A 27,995-nucleotide genomic window follows, 5' to 3' on the forward strand; every position below is an offset into this window, starting at 1 on the left:
AAACAAAAAAATCTGCATTGAAGTTCTCTTAGGAATATATTGTTGCTAGTGTGCCATTTTTAGCAGAAATATAAAGGCAATATTTGGAGAAGCACTTCCTTTATTAATGAATAGTAAAAGAATATTGACCTATAGAGGGCAAACAGTCAAATACCGTACTTTTAGAGCAACAGTCAGTGGAATTTTTATATATGATTTGTAACAAGTACAATATATCAATCCAAAAGGTCTTCTGAATCTTCAAATATTTAGTTCTTTAAGAACAGCTTTCATTCCAGCATTTTCTACTGCTGATAGGAAGAAATTGCATAGGAATTTTCCTCACCATATTCCCTGTTGAGGAAAAAAGGAAACTTATGAAAATATGCCGAGTTATTTATAATTTACTCCTCAGAAGTTTATCCAATTTTAATAGGATTATTTCAAATTAAGCCATTTGAAGACTGCTGCAGAAATGTTATTCTTCTGAGCAGCAAATGAATCATGCAAAAACTTTAAAGCAAGTGAGAAAACTTGTAATGTGTTGTTATTAGATAGCTGTCCTTGACATTCTGTTGCACCATCTCCCTTCTCTCCACTCTGCCCTCATCTCTTCTGGATTAAGCCTTCAGTAATTTAATTAGAAATATTCTTGGTCCAGCTCTAGGTCTGCAGTCTCCTGTGTATCTAATAAATTCCCTTCTATTTATTTCTACCAGATTGATTTGGGGTGTGTCATATATGTGTGTCTCTGTGTACACATACATACACCTAAAATTTCCCTAATCAATTCAATATAAATCAAATTAAAATAAATAAATAAAAAATATGGAAAGACAAGGTAATTCTAGACACAGTCCAAACTTTTGCTTTAGCATCATTTGCAATTATGCTATTGGAAATTAAGTAGCTGTCTTAAAAACAGTTTTATATAGTATTTTCTATTACTACTACTATTTGTTATATTACCATCTATTAAAGTTTCTCAGCAGTTTAAAATAAAAACATATTTTAGATAAAGACGTGGATAATAATAATATTTTACCTGTTATCTTCAGATTTTAATTTCTTAGCTGCTTGTTTGGACAATTTAATCTGCACATCCATTCTATGCAGAAAATCTTTGGCAGAGAGTTCTTCAGGTGGGGGAGGAAGTTGATTGTCAGATTCTTGAGGACTGGGGGAAGAGTTGTCTTCCTGAACTGTCATGGGACTTTCTTCACAAGAAATGGGATTGTCAGTATCATCCTCTGGAGACTCCAGTGAGTTACATCCATTAAACAGCAAAGCCTTTTCCAGTATAACAGGGATATTTAATGTTTTTCTAAGAAATATGCAGTCATTTGTAAAAAGTTTATTTGCTCTTTTTATTTGCTCCATCTGAAACAGAAAGTTATATTTACAATCCAAGTGAAGCAAGTATTAAAATAGCCTGCAGCTACCTATTACATAAGTTTATTTCTGAAGATGCATTTTTAATGCAATTAATTTTGGCTATCCTTCCAATTGGGGACTGGTATTGTCACAATTGCAATACCAGATCTTTTGTTCAGACATATGAGGCAGAAGTTGGGAGGAAAAACCCTTTGGAAAGTAATTTACACCTCTAACTGAACAAATTAATAATGGAAACTAAATTTTTTCCTTTGAACTTTTATAGCAAGGATTAATGCTTCTGTTCTTGATGTCATTTTCATACATTAACTATAAATATAATAACAAATGTTTCCTCAGGCATTTGTTTTGACAAAGAACTAGCAACCTGATGTTCTAGTTGCTATTCTTTGCAGTTTAATAAATAATGTACCTAAAGCTATTATGTAACTAAAACGTTTACACTTTCTCCCCATAACCTCATGTTAAAGACTACTTTTCTATGTTCATTCAGCAATTTAATGATTGAACAGCATAAGGTTTAGACTTTAGAAGAATCTTATAAACTCTCACACTTTTTCCCCAGAAACTTTTTAATTTAGATTTGGCATTATAGACCTATTACAATACAATACTCTCACAGGCCAACATTTGAAACCAACTATAATAAAAGTATTTACCTACCAGGATTACAAACTGTTTTAGTCTTAAATATGATCTACAGTCTCTACTGAAAACTGTTTCAATTTTGAGGGATTGTGCATTCAATGTAGCTAAAGGAATGTGTCTCAGAATGAGCATGTATACCTAAATTGACTTTGAATTCATGTTCCAGCAATACAAACACACTTCAACCTTTTCTCATTAATGGTGATTTATTACAAATCTTGATTGTGCCAACGTTGCTATTCAACAAATCCAACCATCATTTCAGTTTGGCAATCTATTAAATGATTTATATTCAAACCACCACAGCTTAAAGAGGACAGGAAAGAATAGCAACTCTGTAATGCACACCATCTTTTTGTTCAAAGACTGACTTTCACTTTCACCCTTCAAACTTTCCTATCAGAGGCTCAGTCACCCTTAAAGGAACATTCCAGATTTAAGTCTCTGTTAGAAACTCCACCACATCCAGAATGTGTGATGCACTCACTGCAGTAACTCTACAGTTGCAGTCAACATCTGATGCCCTCCAAATCCCCTTTCCTATGAAAGGGCTGTTTGTCTGAAACTCGCTACCCGTTCCCTGCACACAGGCTAAGATGCATCCCCTTAATAATAGCCATTTTGGCCTCAGATATGGGTTACAATGAGGAGAAAAGCAAAAGTATGTAAAGTGCCTTGGCTCAAAGAGACACGCCAGGTCGGTTGCAACTATTCCAGTTGGAAAGCACTCTGCACGAGGACAGAAGCGCTCCCCTCCTCCTCCAGCAAACTCTTCCATATTTTTGAGAAGCGGGAAAAGAAACATGCAGTTTTTCACCCAGAAACTTTCCAATCTGAGACTGACCGAGTCTAGTCGGAATTACTGGACTGGAGCCTCCAGAAAAGTTCTTATTCTCTTGTTTCAGCTGCTGAGCCCAGTCCCAAAGGAGGGTGAATAACGGTGCCACCAAACAGTACACATTCCTGTGGAAGGGGACCCCCTGCCCATGCTCATGGAGGGGCCCTTTTTCCCATATTCATGGAGGAGGGGCTTCCTATATCTTTGCTCCTGTTGGGGTTGCCCTCTGCACATGCTGATGGAGGGTCCCCTCTGCCCTTGTTTGTGAAGGGGGGACTCTGTGCCCTCTCTCATGGAGGGGGGTCTTTTGCCCATACTGGCAGAGGGGGGGGGCTCTTTGTGCCCTTCTTTGTGTTGGCGGTGGAATGATCTTTGCCTGTACTGGTGGAGGGAAAGAAGAGTGCCTTGTACCCTTGCTCATGGAAGGAAGATCCTCTGCCTTCTCTCCTGGAGAGGGGCTGCCCTTTGGCTATGCTCAGAGGGTCGGTGCCCTTGTGTTGGGGGTGCCCTCTGTCCGTGCTGGTGGAGGGAGGGGGGTCCCATGCCCTTGCCTGTGGAAGGGGGACCTTGTGCCCTTCCTCCTGTTGGGGGTGGTGAGCTCTGCCCATACTGGTGGAGGGAGTTTAGTTTAGTTTACTTTATTGTCATTGCACATGGTACAACGAAATTAAATGCCGTCTTCAGTGTACATTATAACTATAAAAAAACCAACACATACATCTTTTACATTCTATATAATTGAAATTGAAAACCGATATTGCACTATACCATAGAATTCAATATGGTTATTGCCCTGGGTTAGAAGCTGTTTTTCAGCCTATTTGTCCTTATTTTTATTGACCTGTACCTCCTGCCAGATGGTAATAGTTAAAAAAAAAAGGGTGCCCAGGATGAGATGGATCTTTATGAATGTTTTGAACTTTCTTAAGGCTGTGGGAGCTATAAAGCTCTTCCAAAGAGGGGAGAGGGCAACCCATGATCCTCTGGGCAATGACGTTGACCCTCTGGAGCGCTGTCCTATCCGCCACTGTGCAAACCATACACAGGTGCAGTTAGTGAAAATACTCTCTAGGGTGGAGCGGTAGAAGGTCACCAGCAGTTTCTCATTCAGTTGTTGTTTCCTGAGAAGTCTCAGGTAGTATAATCTCTGCTGGGCCCTTTTGACCAGGGCTGCAGTGTGAGCGCCCCAGGCCAGGTCTTCTTTTAGAATAACACCCAGAAACTTAAAACTGGCCACTTGCTCCACTCGGTCTCAGGGGGGGGGGGGGGTCTGATCCCTTGGTTGTAGAGAAAGGGGGCCGTATACCCTTGTGGAAGGGAGACCCTCTGCCCTCTCAGGGAGGGGGGGCAATGCCCTTTGCCCATACACGTGTGTGTGTGGGGGGGCTCCCTCTGCTCTTCCTCGTATTGGGGGCAATGCCCTTTGCCCATGCTGATGGAGAGGAGGGAGTCCTGTGCCCTTGCTCGTGGAAGGGGGACCCAGTGCCCTCTCTCATGGAGACGGTTTCCCTGATCCCTTGATTGTAGAGAAAGGGGCCGTATACCCTCATGGTAGGGAGACCCTCTGCCCTCTCTCAGGGAGGGGGGCAATGCTCTTTGCCCATACATGTGTGTGTGTGGGGGGCTCCCTCTGCTCTTCCTCATATTGGGGGCAATGCCCTTTGCCCATGCTGATGGAGGGGGGGATCCTGTGCCCTTACTCGTGGAGGGGGGACCCTGTGCTCTCTTTCATGAAGAGGGCTTCCCTGATCCCTTGGTTATAGAGAAAAGGGGGACCCTGTGCCCTCATGGTAGGGAGACCCTCTGCCCTCTCTCAGGGAGGGGGGCAATGCCCTTTGCCCATACACCTGTGTGTGTGTGGGGGGGGGGGTTCCCTGTACCCTTCCTTGTATTAGGACCAATGCCCTTTGCCCATACACATGTATATGTGTGTGGGGGGGTCCCTCTGCCTTCCTCGTATTGGGGGCAATGCCCTTTGCCCATGCGGATGGAGAGAGGGGGGGGGGTCCTGTGCCTTTGCTCGTGGAGGGGGTTTCCCTGATCCCTTAGTTGTAGAGAAAAGGGGGACCCTGTGCCCTCTCTCAGGGAGGGGGGCAATGCCCTTTGCCCATATACGTGTATGTGTGTATGTGTGTGTGTGTGGGGGGGGGGGGGTCCCTCTGCCCTCCTTCGTATTGGGGGCAATGCCCTTTGCCCATGCGGATGGAGAGAGGGGGGGGGTCCTGTGCCTTTGCTCGTGGAGGGGGGGGCTGTCCTCCTAACACAGACATGCGTGTCGTCGTCCCCACCCGGCCGAACGGCGCGACTCCCCACGGGGCCACATCCTCGGAGCCCAGGCCGTGGCCTCCAGGGGCCCCTGCGCCAGCCCCCCCCCCCGCTTACCGTCACGCCGTACTTGAGCGCCAGGCCCGGCAAGGTGTCTCCGGGGCTGAGGCGGTGCTCCACGTACCGCTCCGCCAAGGGGGCGACCACCGTGGCCGTGCTGCCGTAGGACCGCGTTTTGGTGCGAGCCAAGCTCAGCGACAGCTCGGCCTCCCCTTCGGCGGCGCCGGGACCGGGCAGCGGTTCCTCCCGAAGCGACAACCCGGGCAGGGGTAAAGACTCCGCCATGGCGGGGTGTAAGCGCTCAGCGGCAGGTCGAGGCCATAGCGGCGGGCAAAGGGAGCCTTCCGTTCCCTCAGGAGGCCGTGAAGCGAAGAAGAAGAAAAAAAAGCGAGCGCCCTGAGGCGCGAAAGGCGGGAAGCGAGCGGCGTCCTCGTGCGCCTGCGCGCTAGAGACGCCGGCGGCACGCGAGGGACGGGAAGGGAGGGGAAAGACTCGCGCCTCCGGCCAGACCGCCCTTTCTGCGCCTGCGCCCAGGCTCGGAGCATGCGCCGAGCGCCCTGCTGAGGGGAGAAAGTTTTGTCCCCGGGCGACCTGCGTCCCATCCCCCACCCACCGCCATCTGTGACCCGCAACCGCGTTCACACGACGCCTTTTTTTTTTTTTTGTCTAAGGTCAGTGAGTGAAGGGGCTCTGGAGATCCGGCCGCCATCTTCCCCCTCAAAAGAATGGGAGTTCCCGTTTAACGGTAGTAATGTGTGGATTTGGGGGTACAGCTTAGCCAGCTGCCTTATTTAAAGGGTTGAAGGTGCTGTAAAAGAACTGCGAACCAGTTTTTTTTTGGGGGGGGGGGGAAAGTATTATAATAATTATGTCTGTGGGGATTCTCAGTCATCCAGGTCATGGTTGTCCCGAAGGTGCTTCCCCCCCCCCCACAAGAGGCCACTGGACTTCCTTGGTTTTTTTTTTTTCTTTGAAGACGTTTCGCTTCTCATCCAAGAAGCTTCTTCAATTCTGACTGAATGGTGGGGAATGGAAGGATTTATATTCCTTGAGGACACAGTATTAAGCGTTTCGTTGTGCTCTCAAAACTTTTTTATTTCAGCAGGCTGGCCTGGCCTAACTCTCCTCTTTTAAATTTTTAATTTGTTTGATCTTATAAATTGGGTGTTTTAATCTGTGTTTCTGCCAAAATATTTAATAATTTTAAGGGACTTTTAATATTTGTATTATCTGTATTTTATCTTGGCTGTTCACCGACCTGAGTCCTTCGGGAATAGGGCGGTATAGAAATTTGATAGATAGATAGATAGATAGATAGATAGATAGATAGATAGATAGATAGATAGATAGATAGATAGATAGATATAAATAATAAATAAATAAATAATAAATAAATAAATAATAAACAAACAAACAAACAAACCTCCAAGCGGCCCCGTGACTTTCTAAAAGGATGCAAAGGACCAGCTGTCTGCAAGGAGTAGAAACCCCTCCATTCCCCCCACCATTCCAGTCAGAACTGAAGAAGCTTCTTGGATGAGAAGCGAAACGTCTTCAAAGAAAAAGAAAAACCCAAGGAACTCCAGTTGCCTCTTATTATAATACTTCTGCATTTCTTAGTAGAAATCATTCCTTAATTCTATAAACCCAGAAAAAAGGACTTTGGGGGGGGGGGTGTCTACAAATATTCTCCTCTCTTGGTCAAAAGGAGTCTGTACACGGGTTAAGGGAGTTGTGGGAACATGGGCAATTAGTTGATCTACACGTGTTCTTCCCAGGGAGTTGCGGAGGGTAACCTAAATTTTTGTCGCCTTCATTGTTAATGTAGACCAGTTGTTTTTTTTGAGAAGTAGGGAAATATTTATTTTTGGTTGTATACAAACTTCCTCTCCTGTTATTAGAAGATCAAAGACAATAATTTCCAAATTGGAAACTTTTGTTAAATGCATTTGATGTGCTCTTCTTCCCTCTAGTGGAAAACAATGGCACGGTTGCCGTACTATACTTTTTTCTTTTCTTTTTTTTTAATAAAAGCACTTTATATAAAATATGTTTTACTTAGTTCTTTTTTCTTTTCTATTTTTTAATAAAAACACTTTATATAAAATATGTTTTAGTTCTTTTTTCTTTTTTAAAAAAAGCTTATATAGTATAAACATGTTTTACTTAGTTCTTTCTTTACTATTTTTTAATAAAAACACTTTATATAAAATGTTTTACAGTTTCTTTTTTAAAAAAAAACACTTTATACAGTATAATAATAATAATAATAATAATAATTTTATTTCTATACCGCCCTTCTCCCGAAGGACTCAGGGCGGTGTACAGCCTATTTAAAAACACAAAAAACACGACAACAATTAAAATTTAAAATCATTAAATAATTAGGCTCCAATTAAAATCCCAGAAATTTAAAATACCCCAATTTAAAACATTATGTTAATAGCCCTGCCTGGCGGAACAACAGGGTCTTCAGAGCGCAGCGAAACACCCGGAGGTCGGAAATCTTTCGTATTTCGGGGGGCAATTCATTCCATGTTTTACTTAGTTCTTTTTTTCCTTTTTTTTAAATAAAAGCACTTTATATAAAATATGTTTGTCTTAAAAGGTTTTACCAGACTTCTTCTGATCTGTGATATATTACCTGAAAACTTTTAGGGTTGTTGGGAAAACCTAAGTTTGATTCCCCCCCTCCTTTTTTTAATTTGAATAAAGCATGCCAAATTTGGGTGTTAAAAAATAAGAGTCAAAGAAAGTTTTAATTCTGAGCCACCGTCATAAACCTGGTCGTAACATCGGATGGTTACAATCTATGTATAAAGCAATTGTCTGAAATTTCTCACAATTGGTTAATTAGTAGTTAAATTTAGATATAATCCATGCTGACCATCATGTAACTTTAATATTGTATGAAGCCTTTACACTGACATATTAGCTTATGTATAATTAAAATATTTCTACTAGCCTAATGACTGAAGCTTTACAGGTAAGAGGTTGCACGTGATTGAAGCATAACATAAGAACCTTAAAATGCCTAATTTGATTCCTATTATGTTTTTTCACCCAATATAGGAATTTATATCAGTCATATTTTACATCCAGTTTTCTTTCAATCGTTGGAACCTAATTTCTTATCAAACCTTTTTTTCACTTGTTTTAGGTCTAAAGATTGACCTATTATTCAGTTGTAATAGAATATGATCAAACAAAAAGAGCATTTTAAATACCAATCTTTTGTAGCAATTGAAATCTATCCTCCTGAGTAAATGACATAGAATAAAGATAGGCAGCTTCTTATCAAGATAACTTTTCAAAACTAAATGTATAAAGCTTCTGTTTCTTAACTAGTTGAATGTGATAGACTATGATAAAATGTATTCTATTAGCAGGTGCTACACTGTGTATCAAATCTGACTTTTCAAGTAACTGCACAAACACATTAAAATAACTTTCTAATTTATTAGTAGTTACAGTACTCTGTTCTAAAGCTGTGACTGATCAGTAATATTTGCATGAGTGATGATGGTATGATGGAAGTTACATATGATAAATACTTCCCAAGAAAAAAAATCCAACTTTGTTTTCAAAGGATGCACATGTATGTTGAAGCAGATATTATTCAAGACAAGGACATTCTTATCTTCTCATGCAACCCAGTGAATGCCTCTTTTTTATGGCAGTCATATCTATATTATTTAGACATTTAAAGACAGACAACTCTAGGGTAGAAGGATTAATAAGGCTGCAAGTTGAATTAATAAAATGATTTTGATGTTGGTTTTTTTTCTGAAATGAAGAAACATTAATGAACAGACATTTAAATTATGATGTGGAAAAATCTGTCAAAGCTGGGAAAGAAAGAAAAGAATGTGTTATGGTCTTGGGAACATCCATCTTTAAGTATGTCATTATCAAATGATTTGAGATCTAATTTTCCATGCAGTATTTTTAAAATGATTCTAAAAATGATTTCAGATGACATTCTTGGAAATCTTTGGGTTGGACTATATGAAAATGGGATTTTTTAGAAGTTGTGCTTTCTGAATAGGTATGTTTTTAATGTAGTAGTATACACATACCCTTTTACTAATGATTCAACTTGTGCAAACAGCTATTTTCCAATTATTTTTGCCATACATTGGGTGGAAATTTGCAGGCAGAAAATCTGTAGTTTCTTTTTTTAAAGCTAATTTACATAGCTATAAATAACAATGCATTTTATTTTAAAATGTATTTTTATGCCCAGCTATAGATATAGTCAAGTGTTTACTGGGGCTTGGAAAAGACATCCAAATGGCATTATACTGAGGAAAATAAAAACAAAAAATTATTTAAATTAGTGGTAATCTTAGTTAAGTACTTCTTTCCAACTATTACAGACACAATAGTGAGTCACTTACTGGTTATTCTCCCAGTTGCTCTTTAATACTGTGATGCATTTCAGTTGCAGTGAATTTTAAAAGCACAAGGAAGAACTTGTGGAACTAAATGCTAACACTGCATTTATGCAGAGGTTCTCAAGGCTTTTTTCACGTTCTGTGGGATTTTCACATCAATCATTACTATTATTATTTAATAATAACTATTGTTAAATTTCTGCACAGTGAGAGTCACTTTTTTCCCATCTATTTTTTCCCCAGTCTAATACATGTATGGCATTAAATATTTTTAACCATTTTTAACCAAAAGAGCAGATCTCAAAATCTATAGAAGGGAGTCCCATTAATGGCATTCTGTTGTCTTATTCAGGAAACTGTAGTAAGGAATTCCCTTTTCCTTTTGTGCTATCCATTGTTCACTAATGGTTTTCTTTTGTAACCTGATAACTAAAGTTGGAATGTGGGGTTTTCTGACCTGAGAATAAATCCATTTCAAAGACTTTGTTTCCTAGGCGACATGGATATGAAATGTCTCTCACCAATCTCCCGTAGTGACTGATGAGTTTAATCTTCACTATCTAAGAATCACTGAATCCAGTGGCCAATAGTAATAACAAATGTCTAGTTTCAGAAATTAAAACCACCTTAAAAGCAATTTGACAAATACAACATTATTATTAGAACATTTATATACATCAAATGGGTTGTTGGTAATTATTTTGGCCTCCTATTAATACATATACACACATCAACAAATAATTTAAAAGGTCAGCTGAAGCTATTTTAAATTGGCAGATTAGGAAACTGGCTCACCTAATAGTAACATATGTGAGCACATAGTCAACAGTCCTTGCAATCATGCAAGATGGTTTCATGTGGCTTTCTCATGAATGGAATGGTGACATGGAATTGTTTTCAATTTAATATCCCTCCACTGTGACTTGAAGAAGGGATTTAACTTATAGCCAGTGTCTTCATATTTATGTACAGGAAACATAATGATTCCCTTGATGACTCCTTATTTTGGAGAATAAGTTTGTTCACACTATACAGTATGTAGTTTAATATCTCAGTTCATATCAAGGCAAAGCATGGCTAGGACTAATTTAACTAAGTAATGATTTACACTCAGCCAGAAAGCTAAAATCAGAAGCCATGACTGAGAAAGATTTTCAAGCTGTGGGTTGTGCTAATTATTATTCTGTGCCATGGATAAATTAGCATATTTTCCTTAGAGGATTTGTTCTACGTTTAGAAGGGTCCAGTCAATGTTGAAAGTTAAGTACAGCTAAAGCATGAGTTGCTAAATATAAAGAAAAAAGAATGCTAACATGTATTGCAGTTCCAATTTTGTCTGGCATTGCATTTATGCATAGTGTTAATTCAGAATTTTTAATCCGTGGTTTGTCGAATGAGTCCTTAGTGGCTTCGTTCACACATAACACTATGTTATACTGGGCATGTTTACACATGTACGAAATGAATACTAAGAAAATTACATTATGGTGTTCATTTTATGTGAATCCGTCCTGACCGTTAGATCCTACAGTGTGCTCTAAGATAAGGTTATGGAAAATTATAATTTGGTATTAACAAAGCCTATTGTGAGATTTGTCTCGAGTTATCTGCTCCAGAAGCAATATTTTGCAATATATCTACTGTCTAGCTTATGGCACATTGTAGTCTGTGGAATTTGAAGATTGATTTGTTTGGCAGAGTGTGCTGGTATGAGAACAGTTCCACCTTGGCATGACAAGTTGTTTTAAAATGACCTTGGTCCCTTTCTTTACAATTTGCACATAGCCGTACAAAGATAACAGGAAACAGAGAGCAAACCTAGGCTTACTATGAGTCAAGAGAAGGTGGTGATTTGTACAAAATAGAAAGGACAATCCACTAAACAATTCCCACTTGTTTCAGTGGACCTGCAGGAATATTTCCTAATCACTCATGGAAGGGAGAGAAAAGACTAACTTGCAGCTCTCCCCGTTTTGACACCAAGTTTCGGTTGGTCTTCCATTCAGAACATCTTGAATTCAGAGCATGATTGTTGATTGCTGGGAAAAAGAAAATTAGGCTGGATTATGGTGTTGAAATAACAAGAAAGGATGAATTGAGGTAATGGAACATGAGCAGTCTCGTTCTAAAGCCTTTCCAGTATCTTCCCTTTAAATCAGTAAATTTTATGAGATTTTGATGAAATCCTTCTCTTCCTTCACATCCTCAGAGACAAGGCTAATGGCGTTCTTCCACTCGTTTCTTGCGAACTAGAGAAAGAAAGAGAAAAAGGAAGAGGGACAAACATTGCTTTGTAAGTGTCACAAAATATTTTTTCTAATTTTGTAACTTTTTTTGTAAAGGTGATTAATAAACAAGTTTATTTATGTCTACACTTGTGTTCACCCCTTCCACCACGGGACGAGTATCATTTGTCATCCTTTAATTTTGCACCGTAGTAAATCTACAGTAAATTCGGGCAGCAAATCATTTCTGTTTATTATTTAACCTAAACCTAAATATGCATATTTTGGGTTCCTGTGTTGTTTATTTACAAGCTTTGTTTTACACAGTACAACTTGTATTGTTTGGAAATCCAACATAAAGAATAAAGTGTTACTTAAATAACAACAAGGTGGGATATTAATTCCTTTTCATCAGTATTTTTCTTTTATATATGGGGTTCAGCCATCATTGTTTTATTATATTATTTCACTATAGGGTAAAAACAGAAGTTTCCAAGTGACTAGCTAACCTGGTAAGAAAGCTTCTGGTACAGTTGTTATGTTTGTAACCCTCTCACCATACCCTCAAAATGTAAAGAAAAACTTTCTCTCTTTATCAGTAGACAAACTCCTTTCTCAAGAGACAAACCTTTCTGACCATTGAGAAAGAAGATCTGTTTATTTTTACAATGATGGTCACCCCTTTTAATCCACTCTTGCTTCATCAATTTCATTTTGTGTTAAGAGAGCCTTGGTGATCCTTGTGTATCAGATGTGTCATTTTGTAATGGCCCAAACAAGACTGGGTATTTTCTCTTTTTCCTAGTCTGAATTGAATTCAGTATTTTCTCTGGTAAGGATGCTCCTGAGCTTTCATCAACCTGAAGGGTTGGTATCTTACCTAGATCATTATTTTTAGTGATGGCAGCTGCTACCCTGGTTCTTGGACCTTGCTTTGTAAACTGGTACCCAAATTTGAGAATCTGCGAATTCTCCTCCAACATCTGAGCAATCTCCATCTCCACTGCTGTACCAAGCTGTTGTCTCTGAGAAAGCAACCGAGATCGAATCAAATGGAAAATATCGTTGCTGATTCACAGCAGCGTCTCTCCTTAAACAACTTTCAACCTAAATTGATATCATATCATCATCATCAATGCAACTTTGTGCACAAAACTCAAGTCTCTAAGGGCTAAACTAAATCTAATATTTGGTGTGGGGTGGTAGAGCTTATCATAGTCAAAAAATATTCAATTAACTGTTATTAATTTAACAGCTGCAGTGATAACAACTGTGGCAAGAAAACTCACTTAACAGATTTCTCACTTAGCAACATAAATTTTGGGCTCAGTTGAGGACTTCCTATAGAAAGTCAAGCAGGGACTTGCATTTTGAACAAACCAGATACTAATCCCTCCCCCCTGAAATAATTTCCTAGCTTTATCACTGTAAGAGGGAAAATGCTAGACTAGGGAAATTCTAATCTCTTACAGTAACCTATTTCTGAGTGTAAAAGAAACATTAATATTTTCACACTGAGGGTTCCTGCATGATTGAATTTTAACATACTAAGAAAAATCAAATATATACATTAAATCAGGCTTATCCTGCCACTTTGAGCTCTGTCTTATTACAAGATCCCAAACAAGCCTTATCGCGAAACAGCAATTTTTAGAGTCCAGCCAATCCGAAGTTCCACCCTGTCCTTACCTGATTGTCAATTTTGATTTCTGTCAGTACTTCATTTCCTTTCAGAGCATCAACCAAAGCAAGGATGCCTGTCCCAGTGATAAAATTGGATTCTATATTTAGACTTTTCAGTGTCTTGTTTACTTTTAGCGTATCTGCAAAAGCCTGAAAAGAAACACAGCAGTTTTGTTTCTGTTTGCCTTAAGAAATATTACATTTCAGAATTGACCTTTCCACCATTGTCACCTCAATCTCAAGAATGAATATGTTAAATGAATATGTTAAATAAAGTATAGCAAGGCATTCACGGAAAATTCAAAACAGTGCAAGCCTGCAGCTTTTCAAACATGAAACTTTACTTCGTTTATATTTTAGCATATTTATTTATTCTGCATTATTTTCTAATACTTTTTATCAACCCAGTATTAAAATAGAATATGCAATTTTCCCCAAGAAAACCTCACCATTGCAACAGGGTCGTTGCTTCGAGTAGCTGCCAGGCTGAATTTTTTCACGTGGTTATTGGTTTCCAGAGCCTTTGCAAACTCTTTAAGAGTTGGAATTGGGATGTTCTGTATAAGATTTAAAAAAGCTGTATTGTAATTGCTTGGATTTAATAGATTCCAGGATAGTCATATAGTGAGTGACCTGGTTCTGTCAAAGTGGTACTAAGTCAAAACTGTGTTGGACAGCACAGTATCCCAAACTGTAAATGAGCCAACTTTCTGAGCAGGTCCCTAATTTTAATTTGGATTACACACATTTAATAATAAAACTTGTATCCCACCTTTCTATAAAATAGCATCAAGACAACTAACAAAATATTTCAGATAAAACAAGGTCAGGCAAATAAATTAGGATCAATCTAAAGCTAATAAAAGACAAAGACATTTTATCTAACTAGATAAAGTAAAGAAGCTTTAAAAAAGGAAGAGGCACAAGCAACAGTTCCGCAACAGAGAGCACACACATGGTCGTTTCTATCTCACTCAAAAATGTTGTGTTTATAAGGCTGATCACTGGTCTTTTAAATGTTTCAGCATATCTTTCTGAAAGGAATGAAATTGCAAATCATCATCCTCTGAAGTATCATTTACCCTGGTGACTTTCATGTTTGTAAAGAATGCAAATATATAGTCTTTTTTAAAATTTCAATTTGAATACTGACATGAACTTTAATATCTGCTTCATAACATCTTTGATGGATGAAGCTATAGTCTAGACAAGAAAAAATAAAGCCCATCTCAACATACTGTATTTTACAAGTTAAGACTGGAACAATAAAACAACTGAATTTGACTTTGATAGAAGTACCTTTATGTTGTTGAGATTGACTTCTTGGAGAGTGGGATCATTTGCCTTAATTCTTTGCAAACAGGCTTCAACATTTGTTGGGTTAGGCGGTTCTTCAAAAACAGGCTTGACCTTTTCACCTTTAACAACATCTGGGGGGGAGGGAAAAAAGCACTAATGCCACCCTTCCGTCCATATACCATTAATGCGAAATTTTCTTTAGAAATACTGTTTTCAGCAAAGTGACATAGGCATTCTAAGCCACCAATTATAATCTGATGGATTATTTTATAATAGTTTTGGCTTTCTCGTTTCTACAAAGTCATCTTTGTCCTTTCTCTTGTTTTAAACTTTTGTCCACTTCTAACAATTGACTGCGATGCCAGGCTGCCTAGCAGGCATGGCTATAAATTTTGATTTTGCAAACACTTTATCCCTTATTCAAGACTTTGTTTACTCAACAGAAGGCTTTCAGACAAGGCTGTCAAGTTCTCTTCCTTTTTCTTGCAGATAACTAGGCATAAGCATTCATAAATTTTCATATATCATGATAATTAAATATGGTTTTGGCTTCGCTGATTATGTAAACATAGCCAATTTTGATTTGTTCAATAAACCATGTTTAAACCAGGGCATAGGTTAAGCTCATGTTTAACTTCTCATAGCCAGCTATGTTTTCAGTTATATAACTCAGTTCGTAGAAACTCCTAAAATAGATTCTTCACTAGCTATTTTAATTATATATTTTAACAAATACTACTGCCTAAGGGGGAAAATATTATTTTTGGAACAAAAGTGCCTGACAGAGCAAATTCCTAATTACCTCATTCACGATGGGAATGCAGTTTAGGAGACCTGCCACGTTGACCAATTGCTAATTGGATCTTTGCAACAATTATAACCATCACAGTGGGAAAAAGATAGCAGCATAAATAGTTTGATGGTTACAGAACATTGTTCTCTTCCTTTGCGTGATGGGATGCAGGGGAACATCTCTACTTACTTTTCACAATTCCTTTGCCATCTTGACCGGTGGTTCCTTCATCAAACTTAGGGTTGTTGACCAAGTTATGAACTCCAAGGACAGCTAGAAGTACCAGAAATACCAGCAATAAGATGGCTTGAAAAGACATGGCCTTCATCTAGAATCTCCTGCTTTTCTCCTAGAATTCTTCCATGTTACCCATCAGTAGCTAATATATCAAGAGGAGGCTAATCGGGTGGATTGTTTTTTTCATTTAGGATGATTTATTTAAATTATTTTATACTGCTGTTTAGGAAAAATTGCCTCTTCAAAGAAGCTTACCAGGTAACATTTTGCATAATTGAAAATGCAAAGTGTAACCCAATAAAACCTGGAATGTAACCACAAAAATTAAAAATCCGGTTTTAAAAATGGACATGGGCTTATCATTTATATGAAAGCAGATGGGAATAATGAGTTTAATATATAGCAGTTTAATTGAGATAAAAAGTAGAGCAGATAAAACTATCTAGAAAAAGGGCAGCGATGAGTTCAGTACCTGTTCAACTGAGCCATATGATATACTAAAGGTAAAGGTTTCTCTGTCAGTCATGTCCGAATCTAGGGCTCATCTCCGTTTCTTGGCTGAGGAAGCCACCATTGTCCGAAGACGATTTCCATGGTCATGTGTCCAGCATGACTATATGCCAAAGGTGCATGAAAAGCTGGTACCTTCCCACTCAAGTGGTACCTCTTTATCTACTTCAGAGGTGGTATTCAGCAGGTTCTGACCAGTTCTGGAGAACCGGTAGTGGAAATTTTGAGTAGTTCGGAGAACTGGTAAATATCAGCTCTGACTGGCCCCGCCCCCATCTATTCTCTGTCTCCTGAGTCCCAGCTGATCGGGAGGGAATGGAAATTTTACAGTATCCTTCCCCTGGAGTGGGGTGGAAATGGAGATCCTTCCCCTGCTATGCCCACCAATCCATGCCCCCCAGAACCGGTAGTAAAAAAATTTGAATCCCACCACTGATTTACTTGTCTTTTCATGCTTTTGAACTGCTATCTGGGCAGGAGCTGGGGCGAGGAACGGGACCTCACCCCATTGCACAGAGTTCAGGTCTCGAACCCGGGCTGACAGCTCTCCAGTGCTTTTTAACTGCTGACCCATTAAGCTCCTTCATGATATACTAGCAGCATTCTATTAGCTATTTCATCCATAATACATTTCTTAAATGGAATAACCCTTCCATTTTGGAAAAGATGTGAAGACTTACCCATCATGCGCATATGTGCATGTCAGAAATCTGTACTGGCTGGCTGCATACCTACACTCTTATATAATACCTATACTCTTCTATAATACCCCTGAGCAAACATTTGCATGTAGTTAACAGTTCTCTGTGCTGGCAAATACTTACGCATATGCTTTGAGTTCTGTTCAAACCTCCCTGTATACCTTTTTAGAACGTTGAATATTCAGCATATCTGAATGTTGAAATCTTTGACTAATCAACACTGCCATTAAACCCAGTTCTAGAGATTCTGTTCTTTGGTTTCTCAATCAAAGGAGTGCTGTTAGTGCGTTTGTGGGATTCACTTAAGAGTAAGGCTCCCATTTGCGGTAGGGGAATGTTCATATACACATCCATCTCACCAAACCTAGCCATATCTGTGTACTGTTGACAACAACAGTAGTGACTGAAAGGCTGACCCTGCTGTGAAGCAAACAAACAAACAATCTTGCCACACACCTGCTAGATCATACAGCTCAGTATCAGAGGCGCTGGCCAGGGCTTCTTCTAATTCTGGATCCAGAGTCACCTTCTTTTCTGTGTGGGTCTCTATTGGTCTCTCCTTAGGCACAAACGCTTTTCCTTCAAGACAGAAATGAACTGAATCAATTGAAGAGCATGATGGTTGCAAGCTTAGGGAAGTTCATCCTAAGCGTCTACTGCAGGGGTCTCCAACCTTAGCAACTTTAAGACCTGTGGACTTCAACTCCCAGAATTCCCCAGCCAGCAAAGCTGGCTGGGGAATTCTGGGAGTTGAAGTCCACAGGTCTTAAAGTTGCTAAGGTTGGAGACCCCTGGTCTACTGTACTGAGAATGAGTTCAGAGAAAGAACATTTATGGATTATAGGCAAACCAGGGAAATAACCAAAATTCAGCGGGTGAATGAATACCGACTATACCCTAGGATCCAGTCCTAAATGGGATTATTGGGGTCAAGTCCTACTCAGCAAAGCCTGTGTAATTTAAAATGCAACTACAGGCCTCCTACTGGACAGCCGTCGAGCCTGTTCACACAGTAAAAGCCAACAAAAGCAAACATTTAACTGCTGGTATTATTTTTAGGAAAATGATTCATAATTTCCAAATTTAAAAACTGGCAATAAGGTAATAATTTTCAAAGGAATGCATCAGCTCTTGAAGGTCTCATGCATTTAACCTTTCCTGACTCAATCCCATCATGCAGACTGATGGATAAAATGACATATCTTCATTGCTCAGCCATAGGGTTGTCCTGTTTTCATTATTTTATACATGATGTTGTTATCCTCACATTCTTCTGAAGAATTTAGGTCAAGTGCATGTCCGATAGACCGGGTTAAGAGACTGGCTTACCCCAAGACAATCCAGATAGCTTTATAGTTCTATGTTGGTTCTCCATTTATAAAGTGGGGGGGGGGATGATTCACAAAAGAAAAAAAAATAATATAATAATCATGTGTTGTATTTTTTGAGAGCCAAAAGCACTCCACCTACTTACGAAGCAATGGCTTGGTAAGAAAAACCATCAATGGAATTTCTCTGTTGATCATGGGAGTGAGAACAAGAATAAAGCTGTGACTGCTTACATCCACTGTATGAATTTATGGCAGAGGTGAGGTTTGAATATAGGCCATCCAAGCCATACCACAACTGTTCTCCAAAGCCCTTGTTTCTCCTCACTCTTCTCTTTCATGCACAGGCTTAACATCGCGTAACGGTCCACTCTTTTATCTCCAGCCGATGGTCCAATCCCTATCTCCAGCCTTGTAACCTGTCCTGCTGGAATATCTGCAGTAGGAAGCTTGTTTTTCTTGATTATACTTTAATAAAACCAGTTTTAAGGCATTTTCCCATAATTCTATTTCTACTTCCCCAGTCATCCAAAACCATTTTGAAGCTAGGAACGTAATCAATCTCCATTCCTGCTCAACTCAGATCACTGAGAACAAGCACCTCCACGAACAACAAAAGGTAAAAAGGTAAAGATTCCCCTCGCACATATGTGCTAGTCGTTCCCGACTCTAGAGGGCAGTGCTCATCTCTGTTTCAAAGCTGAAGAGCCAGTGCTGTCCGAAGATGTCTCCGTGGTCATATGGCGGCATGACTAAATGCCAAAGATGCACGGAATGCTGTTACCTTCCCACCAAAGGTGGTCCCTATTTTTCTACTTGCATTTTTTACCTGCTTTTGAACTGCTAGGTTGGCAGAAGCTGGGACAAGTAACGGGAGCTCACCTCATTACGCGGCACTAGGGATTCGAACCGCTGAACTGCCTACCTTTTGATCGACAAGCTCAGCGTCTTAGCCACTGAGCCACCGCGTCCCACCAACAATAGGCGAATGCAAAAATTACCATACAGATATTGCCCTCTACATGAGCTACAGAAACTTCTAGAATTACAAAAGGGGTTTTAAAAAAATTGAGCAGCTAACTCCCATCCCCATTTGTCAACACACCCTGCATGCGTTTGGCCACTTTGTGAAAACATCTGAGTGGTTAAAATATGAAGAAAGCTCATTGCTGACAATATGTCATTCCTCCCAAATGGAAAGTTTTGATGATGGCACAATGTGATCCGTTTGGGGCCAGACATCTTCCCCAATAGTTACCATCTGAGTCGCATTATAGAACATTCACATGTTTGAGGGGAAGAGAAGAATGACTCACTTGAGGCCAAAGATTGGGAGGTGAGTCAAGGTGAAGCAGGAGTTCGCTGCGCACTGTTTATACAAGCAGGAAAATCAAGCTAGCAATTTTTTACAGGAGCTATAAAACTGACTGGAAAGATTATATTGGGATTGCTGATAGGACAGCCAGTGAAATCTGTTAGAGGGGGCCAAGTTCGCCCTGCCTATAAGTTGCTCTTGAATTCCAGTGTCAAAACTTAAAAATAAAATTTTGTCATTTGAGCTGTGCTGCAGCTGAAAAAGAAAAAAAAAATGGCTCTATGGTCCAAGAAGAATAATTTATGTGATTTTTGTGATGCAGGATCAATGCTGTATGAGGAGGGGGTTCTCCAGATCATGTTCGTTCTTTTGTGCCAAGCCATAATGTGTTTGATTTTGACTTAATGCGTTGCATAGATCCATCCCATTTCTGTTGTTTAATGTTATATGAGAAGTAGGCCCCAACGATTGTTCAGCCAACTGTAGTTAAAGAAACCACAGCTTAGAATACTGTGCAAACTCAGCCTGTTCAAGATACTTTTGATCTATAAAGCCACAGCGCTCCAGATGTGTGAAATGGGTCTCCCTAGGCAGATATGAATATTTGCTAGAAAAGTGATCAAATTGCCTCTGCTCTCCCACCTCCCACCATTTCCCCCCACCCTACTGTCCTTCCACAGAGTAAATGAAACCATATGGAAAGCTTTAATATATCTACTGGAACTCCACAAGCAACGGAGTGTGGGATAATTTATTTTGTCCAAGACTTCCCTAGTGGACTGGTCTATTCCAAACAAAGAACAAAGGTGGGCTGGAAAAGGAAGTTGGGGAGGGGGGAACTCAGATACACTAGAATTGGCTTTTAACACTAGATTCCAACTTGCAACAATTAATCAGGGGAACTCCTTGCCTCCAGAAATTGTGGGTGCTCCAACACTGGAAGTTTTTAAGAAGAGATTGGACAACCACTTGTCTGAAATGGTATAGGATTTCCTGCTTGAGCAAAAGATCCCTTCCAACTCTGGTATTCTGTTATACACGTTCATATACGAGATGGCATTTTTGTTAAAGGCCAGCAAATATATATTATCACACCTTTGCGTTACACATAAACCAATAGGATGCTCATGCCACATTCTCTCTTGCTGATCCCCATACATACAGCCCAAGAGTGGTGCCGAAGCTGCCAGTTAAATCTGCAATAGTGAAAAGTGAAAATATTTTAATGATTGAATGAGAAAAAACAAATACCACTATCTGCCAGTGCCAGAAGGAAGTGCCCGTGTCATGAAGTCATTTAGCTCACCATGTTAAGAAGCAGAAAACCCAGAGCCGAGCTAAAATTTTCAGAGATTCTTGATGTGGAAATATGAGTTGCAGATAGGTAAATGCTCCTTTTCCGTAAAGATAGCAACATTAGCTACTCGGTTTACATATCCCACTGAGGCATAACGTCATTTGCTTATTTGTGGATGGGCATGACATGTAAATCCAGCCACTCTGTTTACAGCTTAGCTTGATAGGAAACTTCAACCATGGTTTATTCAAACCATGATTTAAGCTCAGTCTGTGGGCTCCGTGATGAGTTTCATCAAAAAGTGATATTCTTAAGACTCACATATATGATGACATACATGTTCCTGGGCAGCATCCCTTTTATCAGATGCTTATTTTCACCTCGGTTGCCTGTTCCCGATTACTATTTACCACCTGATTTTTCCACTGGGTTGAGCATTGTTAGGTTTTGTGTCTCTTTGCTTAGAAAGACTGTTTCTGCTTTATTTCAGCCAGTACTTCCCAAGCAGCTCAGTTCCAAGGAGAATCAAGCCTTTTAAGCTTTATAAATGATCACTCCCCAGCCATTTTTTTACTGCAAGGCCTGCCAAAATTAAAAATAAAAAAAATTAAATAAAGGCAGTGGTCAGAAACACCACATGTCTTGGATGTCCTGCCAACAAGGATCATGACTTATTCTTATGCAAGTACCTCAATGAGTTTTGCCAGCTTTAAATCAAGCAAGCTCATCTTACATAACGGCTTGGCTGTTTTGCCTTCGGGCTCACTGGGGGCTGCAAAGGGTTATCCGAGTTTTGCAGGATCCCAGTTTTACAATGCCTGTGAGAATAACAGAACTGGGAGGAACCTTGGAGGTCTTCTAGTCCAACCCCGTCCTCGAACAAGAAACACTATGCCATTTCAGACAAGTGGCTGTCCCCATCTCCAGTGTTTGGAGTACCCACAGCTCCTGGAGGGACGTCATTCCACTGAATTATTGTTCTAACAGTCAGGAAATTTTCCTTAGTCCTAGGTTGGTTCTTTCTTTGATTAGTTTGCATCCCTCGCTTTTTGTCCTGCCTTCAGGTACTTTGGAGAACAAGTTGAAACCCCCCCCCCTCTTCTTTGTGGCAGCCCCTCAAATATTGGAACACTATCCTTGGACTCTCAAAAACTTGAAAACAGGCTTCTCCAGGTTGGATTAGGAAGACAAATATTGCAGGGGGAAAACTCTGATCACCAGGGATAAATAAGCTAGATATTATTTCCTTCGGGGTACTTCGACAAATGTAAGGGATGCGGTGGCTAAGTGGCTAAGATGCTGAGCTTGTCGATTGATAAGTCGGCAGTTCAGCAGTTCGAATCCCTAGTGGCACATAACAGGATGAGCTTCCGTTACTTTTCCCAGCTTCTGCCAACCTAGCAGTTCGAAAGCACGTAAAAAATGCAAGTAGAAAAATAGGGACCACCTTTGGTGGGAAGGTAACAGCGTTCCGTGCGCCTTTGGCATTGAGTCATGCCGGCCATATGACCACAGAGACGTTTTCGGACAGCGTTGGCTCTTCGGCTTTGAAACGGAGATGAGCACTGCCCCCTAGAGTCGGGAACGACTAGCACATATGTGCGAGGGGAACCTTTACCTTACTTCAACAAAAGGATTCTGTGCTAGTTTGTATCCAGATCTGGTTTTCTCTGTCTCCATGAGATCAGCAAGACTGGAGAACTCAAGTCGATGTAGCTCAGCTACTGGGTTATTGAAAGCATTGCAGAGATAGAGCTGGCTTGTTTTCAGATGTCATGGCTTACTCTCCCCATTAAAAGGAACTCTTGCTTTGCCTCTCCCTCTGGCTTCAGTTTCTGCAAAGAATGCATTGGCTGGATAACTGACAGCTTCCCCCCTGTAGTCCACAGGCAAAAGGAAGAACGGGTGAAATTGGCTAACATTTTGTCAGTTTCCCTCCACTGTACTGTACTTTCTTTCACAGGGACAAGTCCATGGCATCGTGTCAAGCTATTGGTGGGGTTGTTGTTTTCCTATTCATTCTTTTCATGTGAAATGGAGAGAACGTAAGGAGATTTATTGCCGTAGGACCTACTGCAAGTCTGGCTATCATATCTTGCTTCTTGCTCTCACTGCTAATTCTTTTCACTCCCCCAGAGTTTTGTCAACATGAAATACTGGGGACACAGACTGCATCATTGCTCTGTCACGCAGAGCAAAAATCCTTTCAAAGCTACGGTACACAAAAGGGAGAAGATGAAAAGGGGGGGGAACCCCAATTTGGCACTTTACAGGACAGTTTTAAGACATTGCAGACAAAATTAATCTTGGCAGCATTTCATCCATTTGACTTTCGGTTACTCCGCTTGGTTGTCTGAGGAGCTGCAAGGCCATCAAGCCAATGTTCCCCTTTCAAAGACACTGAAGCTTAGAAGCTGTTAATTGTGGTGGAAGGTTAGAGTTCCCTCTAATGTGGAAATAAAACCCTAGTGTCTTAAAAAAATCCCACAACCTAGCTGTTGCAAATACACCTCTGCTGAGCTGAAAATAAATCAGCTCCCCAGCACTGCTGACATTATGAGAATACAAAGATGCAGAATAGTGGAAATAAAGAATTACAGATAGCTTTCAAACTGCTTCAGAGACTTGGGGAAGTAAATACAGAATATTGTGTGAGGATGCCCTTGCTTTATCTGGGATCCCGCTAATTTGAAGGACACTTCAGATGAATCTAGGAACATTTGTTCTATTTCTACCAAAGAGGCTTCCTTTTAGCCAAGACTTAGGCAGCTGCCTGATTTATTCTAATTTGGAGTGTCCCTTATTGGGGGGGTGGGGAGGTGGGGGGGCTGTAGAATGAACCACAAAGCAGGAGGAAAGTTTTACTTTTATTTCTTGAACCCTTTCAAGGTTGCCCAGCTTCAGAATTAGTTGAAGAGTAGTTGATACCCTCCTTTTTGCTAGAGACCTTCCATGCTAATGAAATGAATACTGTAATCCTGGGGGAAAAAAGCTGATGGAAACAACTTTCCTAGGCAGATAGGAGCCAGAATATTTAAGCTAAGTAGTATTTGGCCATTCACTTACAGGCAATTAGCATTTCTCAACCTCGTTACGCTGCTGCTAATACATTACTACTATTGTAAAATGCAAACATATGCGCCTTTCCGCTAAATTCAATGGCGTATATCTTGTCTCCCAACATAGTCAAAGCTTTCTACCAACTTCAGCTGAAATGCAAATAAATGTCTATGCTTAATACTCATTAAGGGTCAATGCAAAATATACATATATTAAAACCACAACAAAACATATTTGGAATTTTAAAACACCCAACACCATTTCCTTTTGTAGAAGTGATATTTCTCAAGTCCATGCCTACCATTTTCTGATCGGTGCCATTAAATCATTTAGCAACTAATTACTACATGCTGTTGGGGTGAGTTAATTCTGGGTGGAGTTTCCTGTTGCTGTTCTCTTTTCAGTGGAAAGAGACAAAGAAAGTTCCCATTTAACTCTTGAGTGAGACAAATCCTGTATTGTCACCCTTCTTCAACCAGATGTTTTGCAACTGGACTGATACTACAGGTCCCAAAATTCCTAGCCTTTGGCTAGGAATTACATCCTTTTCCTGAATGAGAACCATGAAAGTTGAAAAATATGGATCAGAGCAACATGACTCTTAAGATTAAAAATTACAGAAATACCTTGAGAAGCCAACTGGCAAATTTATTAAATCCTAGTAAGCCAATATGGACAGAGTCACAGGCATATATGCCTTGTGAATCACGGTATCCAAGCCTGATATTGAATATTAAAGTAGAATTCAGGAAACAAGGACAAAAAAAAAGATTTTGAGGTCCAAGATAGTCCACGAGGAAAATCAGCAAGTTGTAAAACCAGCAACTTGTTCCTCTTGTGATTTTTTTTTTCTTTGTATTGATTTTTGTTTTTAAATGCTTTTAACAATCATAAACTGCCCGGAGTTGTTGGAAGACAGGTGACATATAAACTTAATTGTTACATAACTTTTCATATTGAACTCGATTATATAATGATAATAATTTAGGGTAAGAGAAGGTGTTTACACAAATTGCAATTTAAACCCTTGCAATTTGCATAGATGTTTGTTTGCTGTGTTGTGGGGGGGGGGTGTCTTGCCACAGAATCTCCCTTTCTTTATTCGTTGCAGTCTGGGACGTACCTTTCTTTTCTCCAGTAAAGGGTACAATATCTGGTCTGTCTTGGTGCTCCAATGCTTCTTTCTCCAAGTAGGACAATAGTCGTTCTCTATCGAAAGGTCCCGTGGCAGGTTTACTGGTCTGATCTTTCTGTCGAAAGCCAGCTGGTAGAAGGGCATTCTGCCACAGGGAGTGTGAGAAACAGAAGGAATTATTCGGTCAGGAGGAGTTGAACATTTCCACAACTTCTTTTAATGTGACATCTAGCTCATGCGCATGTCTGTTTCAGAGCAAGCAGAATTGAAAAATGATACAGATAGTCATCTTTTTTTAACGACCCCATAATCCCTTGTGGGGTGGAGTCTGGGCAACTGAATGGAGCTGAGCGTTTACTGGCCAGATGCCCTTCCTGTCGCCAATGGGGAGTTTTATTCAGCAGATGTATTCTCATTGTGCCCAGAGAGAGAAATATCTGCCTCTACCTAGGATCAAACTCACAGCCTCCTGATTGCAAAGTGAGAACTCCACCTCTAGGCCACCGCACCACCCAAAAAGGATACAGATAGTCCTCGACATAAAACATTTGTTTAGCGACCCTTCAAACTTACCAAAAAAGTGATTTACAACCTGTCCTCGCATTTACAACCATTGCAGCATCCCCTACCTAACTCAACACATAGAGCTGCCAGAGGGATCTTTTTTTTTTTTCTCAGAAATTGCATTGCATTTGAAAAATGTTGTACACGCTACAAAGCTGATTTGGGAAAAGTGCTTCAGAGCTGAAGGGAGCTATTCCTTAAAACACCACCATTTTTTCAGACTTGAGAAGAAGTCTGAAAAAAATTAGGTTTGTTGAATGACTAGCAGAAAGGTGCTTCTCTCTATAGCAATAGCACTTGGACTTATATACTGCTTTACAGTGTTTTACAGCCCTCTCTAAGCAGTTTACAGAGTCAGCATAATTGCCCCCAAGAATTTTGGATCCTCGTTTTACCCATCTCGGAAGGACGGAAGGCTGAGTCAACCTTGAACCCGGTGAGATTTGAAGTGCTAAATTGCAGTCAGCCGGCAGTCAGCAGAAGTAGCCTGCAGTACTGCACTCTTAACCACTGCGCCACCATGGCTCATACCTTACAAAGCACTTCTGAATCATTTTCAAAGCACACGCAGATCTAGTAGACATTAAACTGCATCCCCAACCCACCATCATCCTCTCAGTATGTCTATTTGGCTATCATCTTCTCCTGCTTCATGAGTCCCTTCAAACATTAGCAATAGACCTCTTTGTTCCTTCTGAATGATTGCAAATTCCATAATCTATTGTCACAGGTCACATTGATGGAACTTAAGACATCCCATTTGGATTGTTTATCCTAGTCTTGTGAACTTGGGCATTACAGTATATACAAGGGATTATGGTTCGCTGTGATAGACATTGTGGATACAGTTAAACCAAACTAACCATGAATCTAGCTTGTATCTTTATACCTTCAGGCATTATAAACATTTAAGGGGCTAATTTTGAACATTGGAAATATGGTTTCATTGCTTAGAACGTACCTCTGGATCTAGGTCATCAAGGACATTCTCTAGCTGTTTTAGTTCATCCTCAGAGAGTTTGTTCAGAATTTCATCTTCGTTGATGTTTTTGTATTTCTCCAACTCTTTCCGGAATGGCACTGACATGTCTCTCAATCACGTCGGTTGACGTTTACCTGTCAATCATTCACAAGACAGTCTTCCGGATCCCTGGAAGGAAGGAAGATGGTCAGTTCTCTCTGATAATTTACAATCATTGCAGAAATGGTTTATTGGCAGCGTTTTATATGATACGATTTATAATACAAAACCTAATCTTAATATCTGCTTGGTTTGTTCAACTACTAAAACTACATCACATATATCAGTTCGTTGTAATTCTTCTAACACGCCTCTAAGAATTATTAGCTGCATCTCATGAAGTTCTCACAAGTCATAAGCTAACTCTACCCACCTGAGCTTTCCATTGTCAAAGCAAAGGAGCATTTATTTTATCAATATGGCCTGTCTGTGTTCAGATATATTCTTTTATCTTTGATTTTTTTTTTTCTGGCCCTGCCTCTTTTCTTGTCCTTTGACTTGGCATGACTTGGTGCTGGGTTGTCCCATGGCCCAATCACAACCATTCATGGAGACGAAGGATCTTCCATCTCCTGTGCAATGCCTGCGTGTGTGGAACTGGAAAGAATGAGATTTACCCAGGAGAATTTCTTCCCACACTTTTCTCAAGGTTAGTTTCTCTGTTCCAGCAAAAGATAGAAAATATTTGCTGACCTGGAAACTATTTTCAGTTTGTGCGTTCAAGTTTACAGCACTGTTTACCCATTGGATTCATTTATTAAGATCTGCACACAGAATGACACAGAAGGTTATTGATTAATTTCTAAATCCTTACAGTGAGACAAGAAGTATTATCAATTCATGTGAGACAGAAAGTCGTGTTTATAATTGGGATCAGTTGCTTCAAAATTTTTGGTTGCTTACTTGTCCTTGCTTCTCAAACATGTTTTCCACCCAGAAGGAAAAAACATTCTTATATTCTGAATAAAAGTATGAAATATTACCTTCACTCTGACTTCGCTTCATGATCTCATCTAGTAATGTGATTGTACTGGTTGGAGCACATGATTCTTAAATTATGTGGAGATCCCGTTGTACTATATGTCATTCTTGGACTACCTCTTGAACCTCAACAATATGTCAGAGCTCACCCATGTGACTTCTTTCTTACCAATATTTTGTTTTCAACATCTCAACACTCCCAAGAAACATAGATGACTCAAAATAAAGACAGACTTTAGAATTCCCACAATGCTTCTGTCATAG

At 39.9% G+C, this 27,995-nt stretch overlaps 2 protein-coding genes across 2 annotated transcripts in view; both read right to left on the minus strand.

Moving 5' to 3' along the window:
• Positions 1 to 278: 278 nt before the first annotated feature.
• Positions 279 to 5,612, minus strand: LYSMD2 (LysM domain containing 2). Its single transcript, XM_070953667.1, has 3 exons — positions 5,243 to 5,612; positions 1,025 to 1,359; positions 279 to 333 (listed from the first exon to the last, which is right to left on the minus strand). Exons 1-3 carry the CDS (start codon positions 5,468 to 5,470, stop codon positions 285 to 287), a joined length of 612 nt encoding a protein of 203 aa, XP_070809768.1. The 5' UTR covers positions 5,471 to 5,612; the 3' UTR covers positions 279 to 284.
• A 6,121-nt stretch (positions 5,613 to 11,733) lies between these two features.
• LOC139324203 (tropomodulin-2) overlaps positions 11,734 to 27,995 on the minus strand; it is a 98,703-nt gene continuing 82,441 nt past the window's right edge. Inside the window, exons 2-10 of the mRNA XM_070953920.1 lie at positions 26,691 to 26,879; positions 25,154 to 25,310; positions 17,487 to 17,609; positions 15,772 to 15,855; positions 14,790 to 14,920; positions 13,940 to 14,047; positions 13,497 to 13,640; positions 12,688 to 12,832; positions 11,734 to 11,831 (exon numbers count right to left, since the gene is read on the minus strand). Of these exons, the coding sequence (XP_070810021.1) occupies positions 11,800 to 11,831; positions 12,688 to 12,832; positions 13,497 to 13,640; positions 13,940 to 14,047; positions 14,790 to 14,920; positions 15,772 to 15,855; positions 17,487 to 17,609; positions 25,154 to 25,310; positions 26,691 to 26,816 (1,050 nt within the window). The 5' untranslated portion in view covers positions 26,817 to 26,879 and the 3' untranslated portion in view covers positions 11,734 to 11,799. The remainder of the gene's footprint in view (positions 11,832 to 12,687; positions 12,833 to 13,496; positions 13,641 to 13,939; positions 14,048 to 14,789; positions 14,921 to 15,771; positions 15,856 to 17,486; positions 17,610 to 25,153; positions 25,311 to 26,690; positions 26,880 to 27,995) is intronic.

This window comes from Pituophis catenifer, unplaced genomic scaffold (genome assembly GCF_029215685.1).
Source record: "Pituophis catenifer annectens isolate HBS135680 unplaced genomic scaffold, rPitCat1.0.hap2 SCAF_14, whole genome shotgun sequence".
Taxonomy (NCBI): domain Eukaryota; kingdom Metazoa; phylum Chordata; class Lepidosauria; order Squamata; family Colubridae; genus Pituophis; species Pituophis catenifer.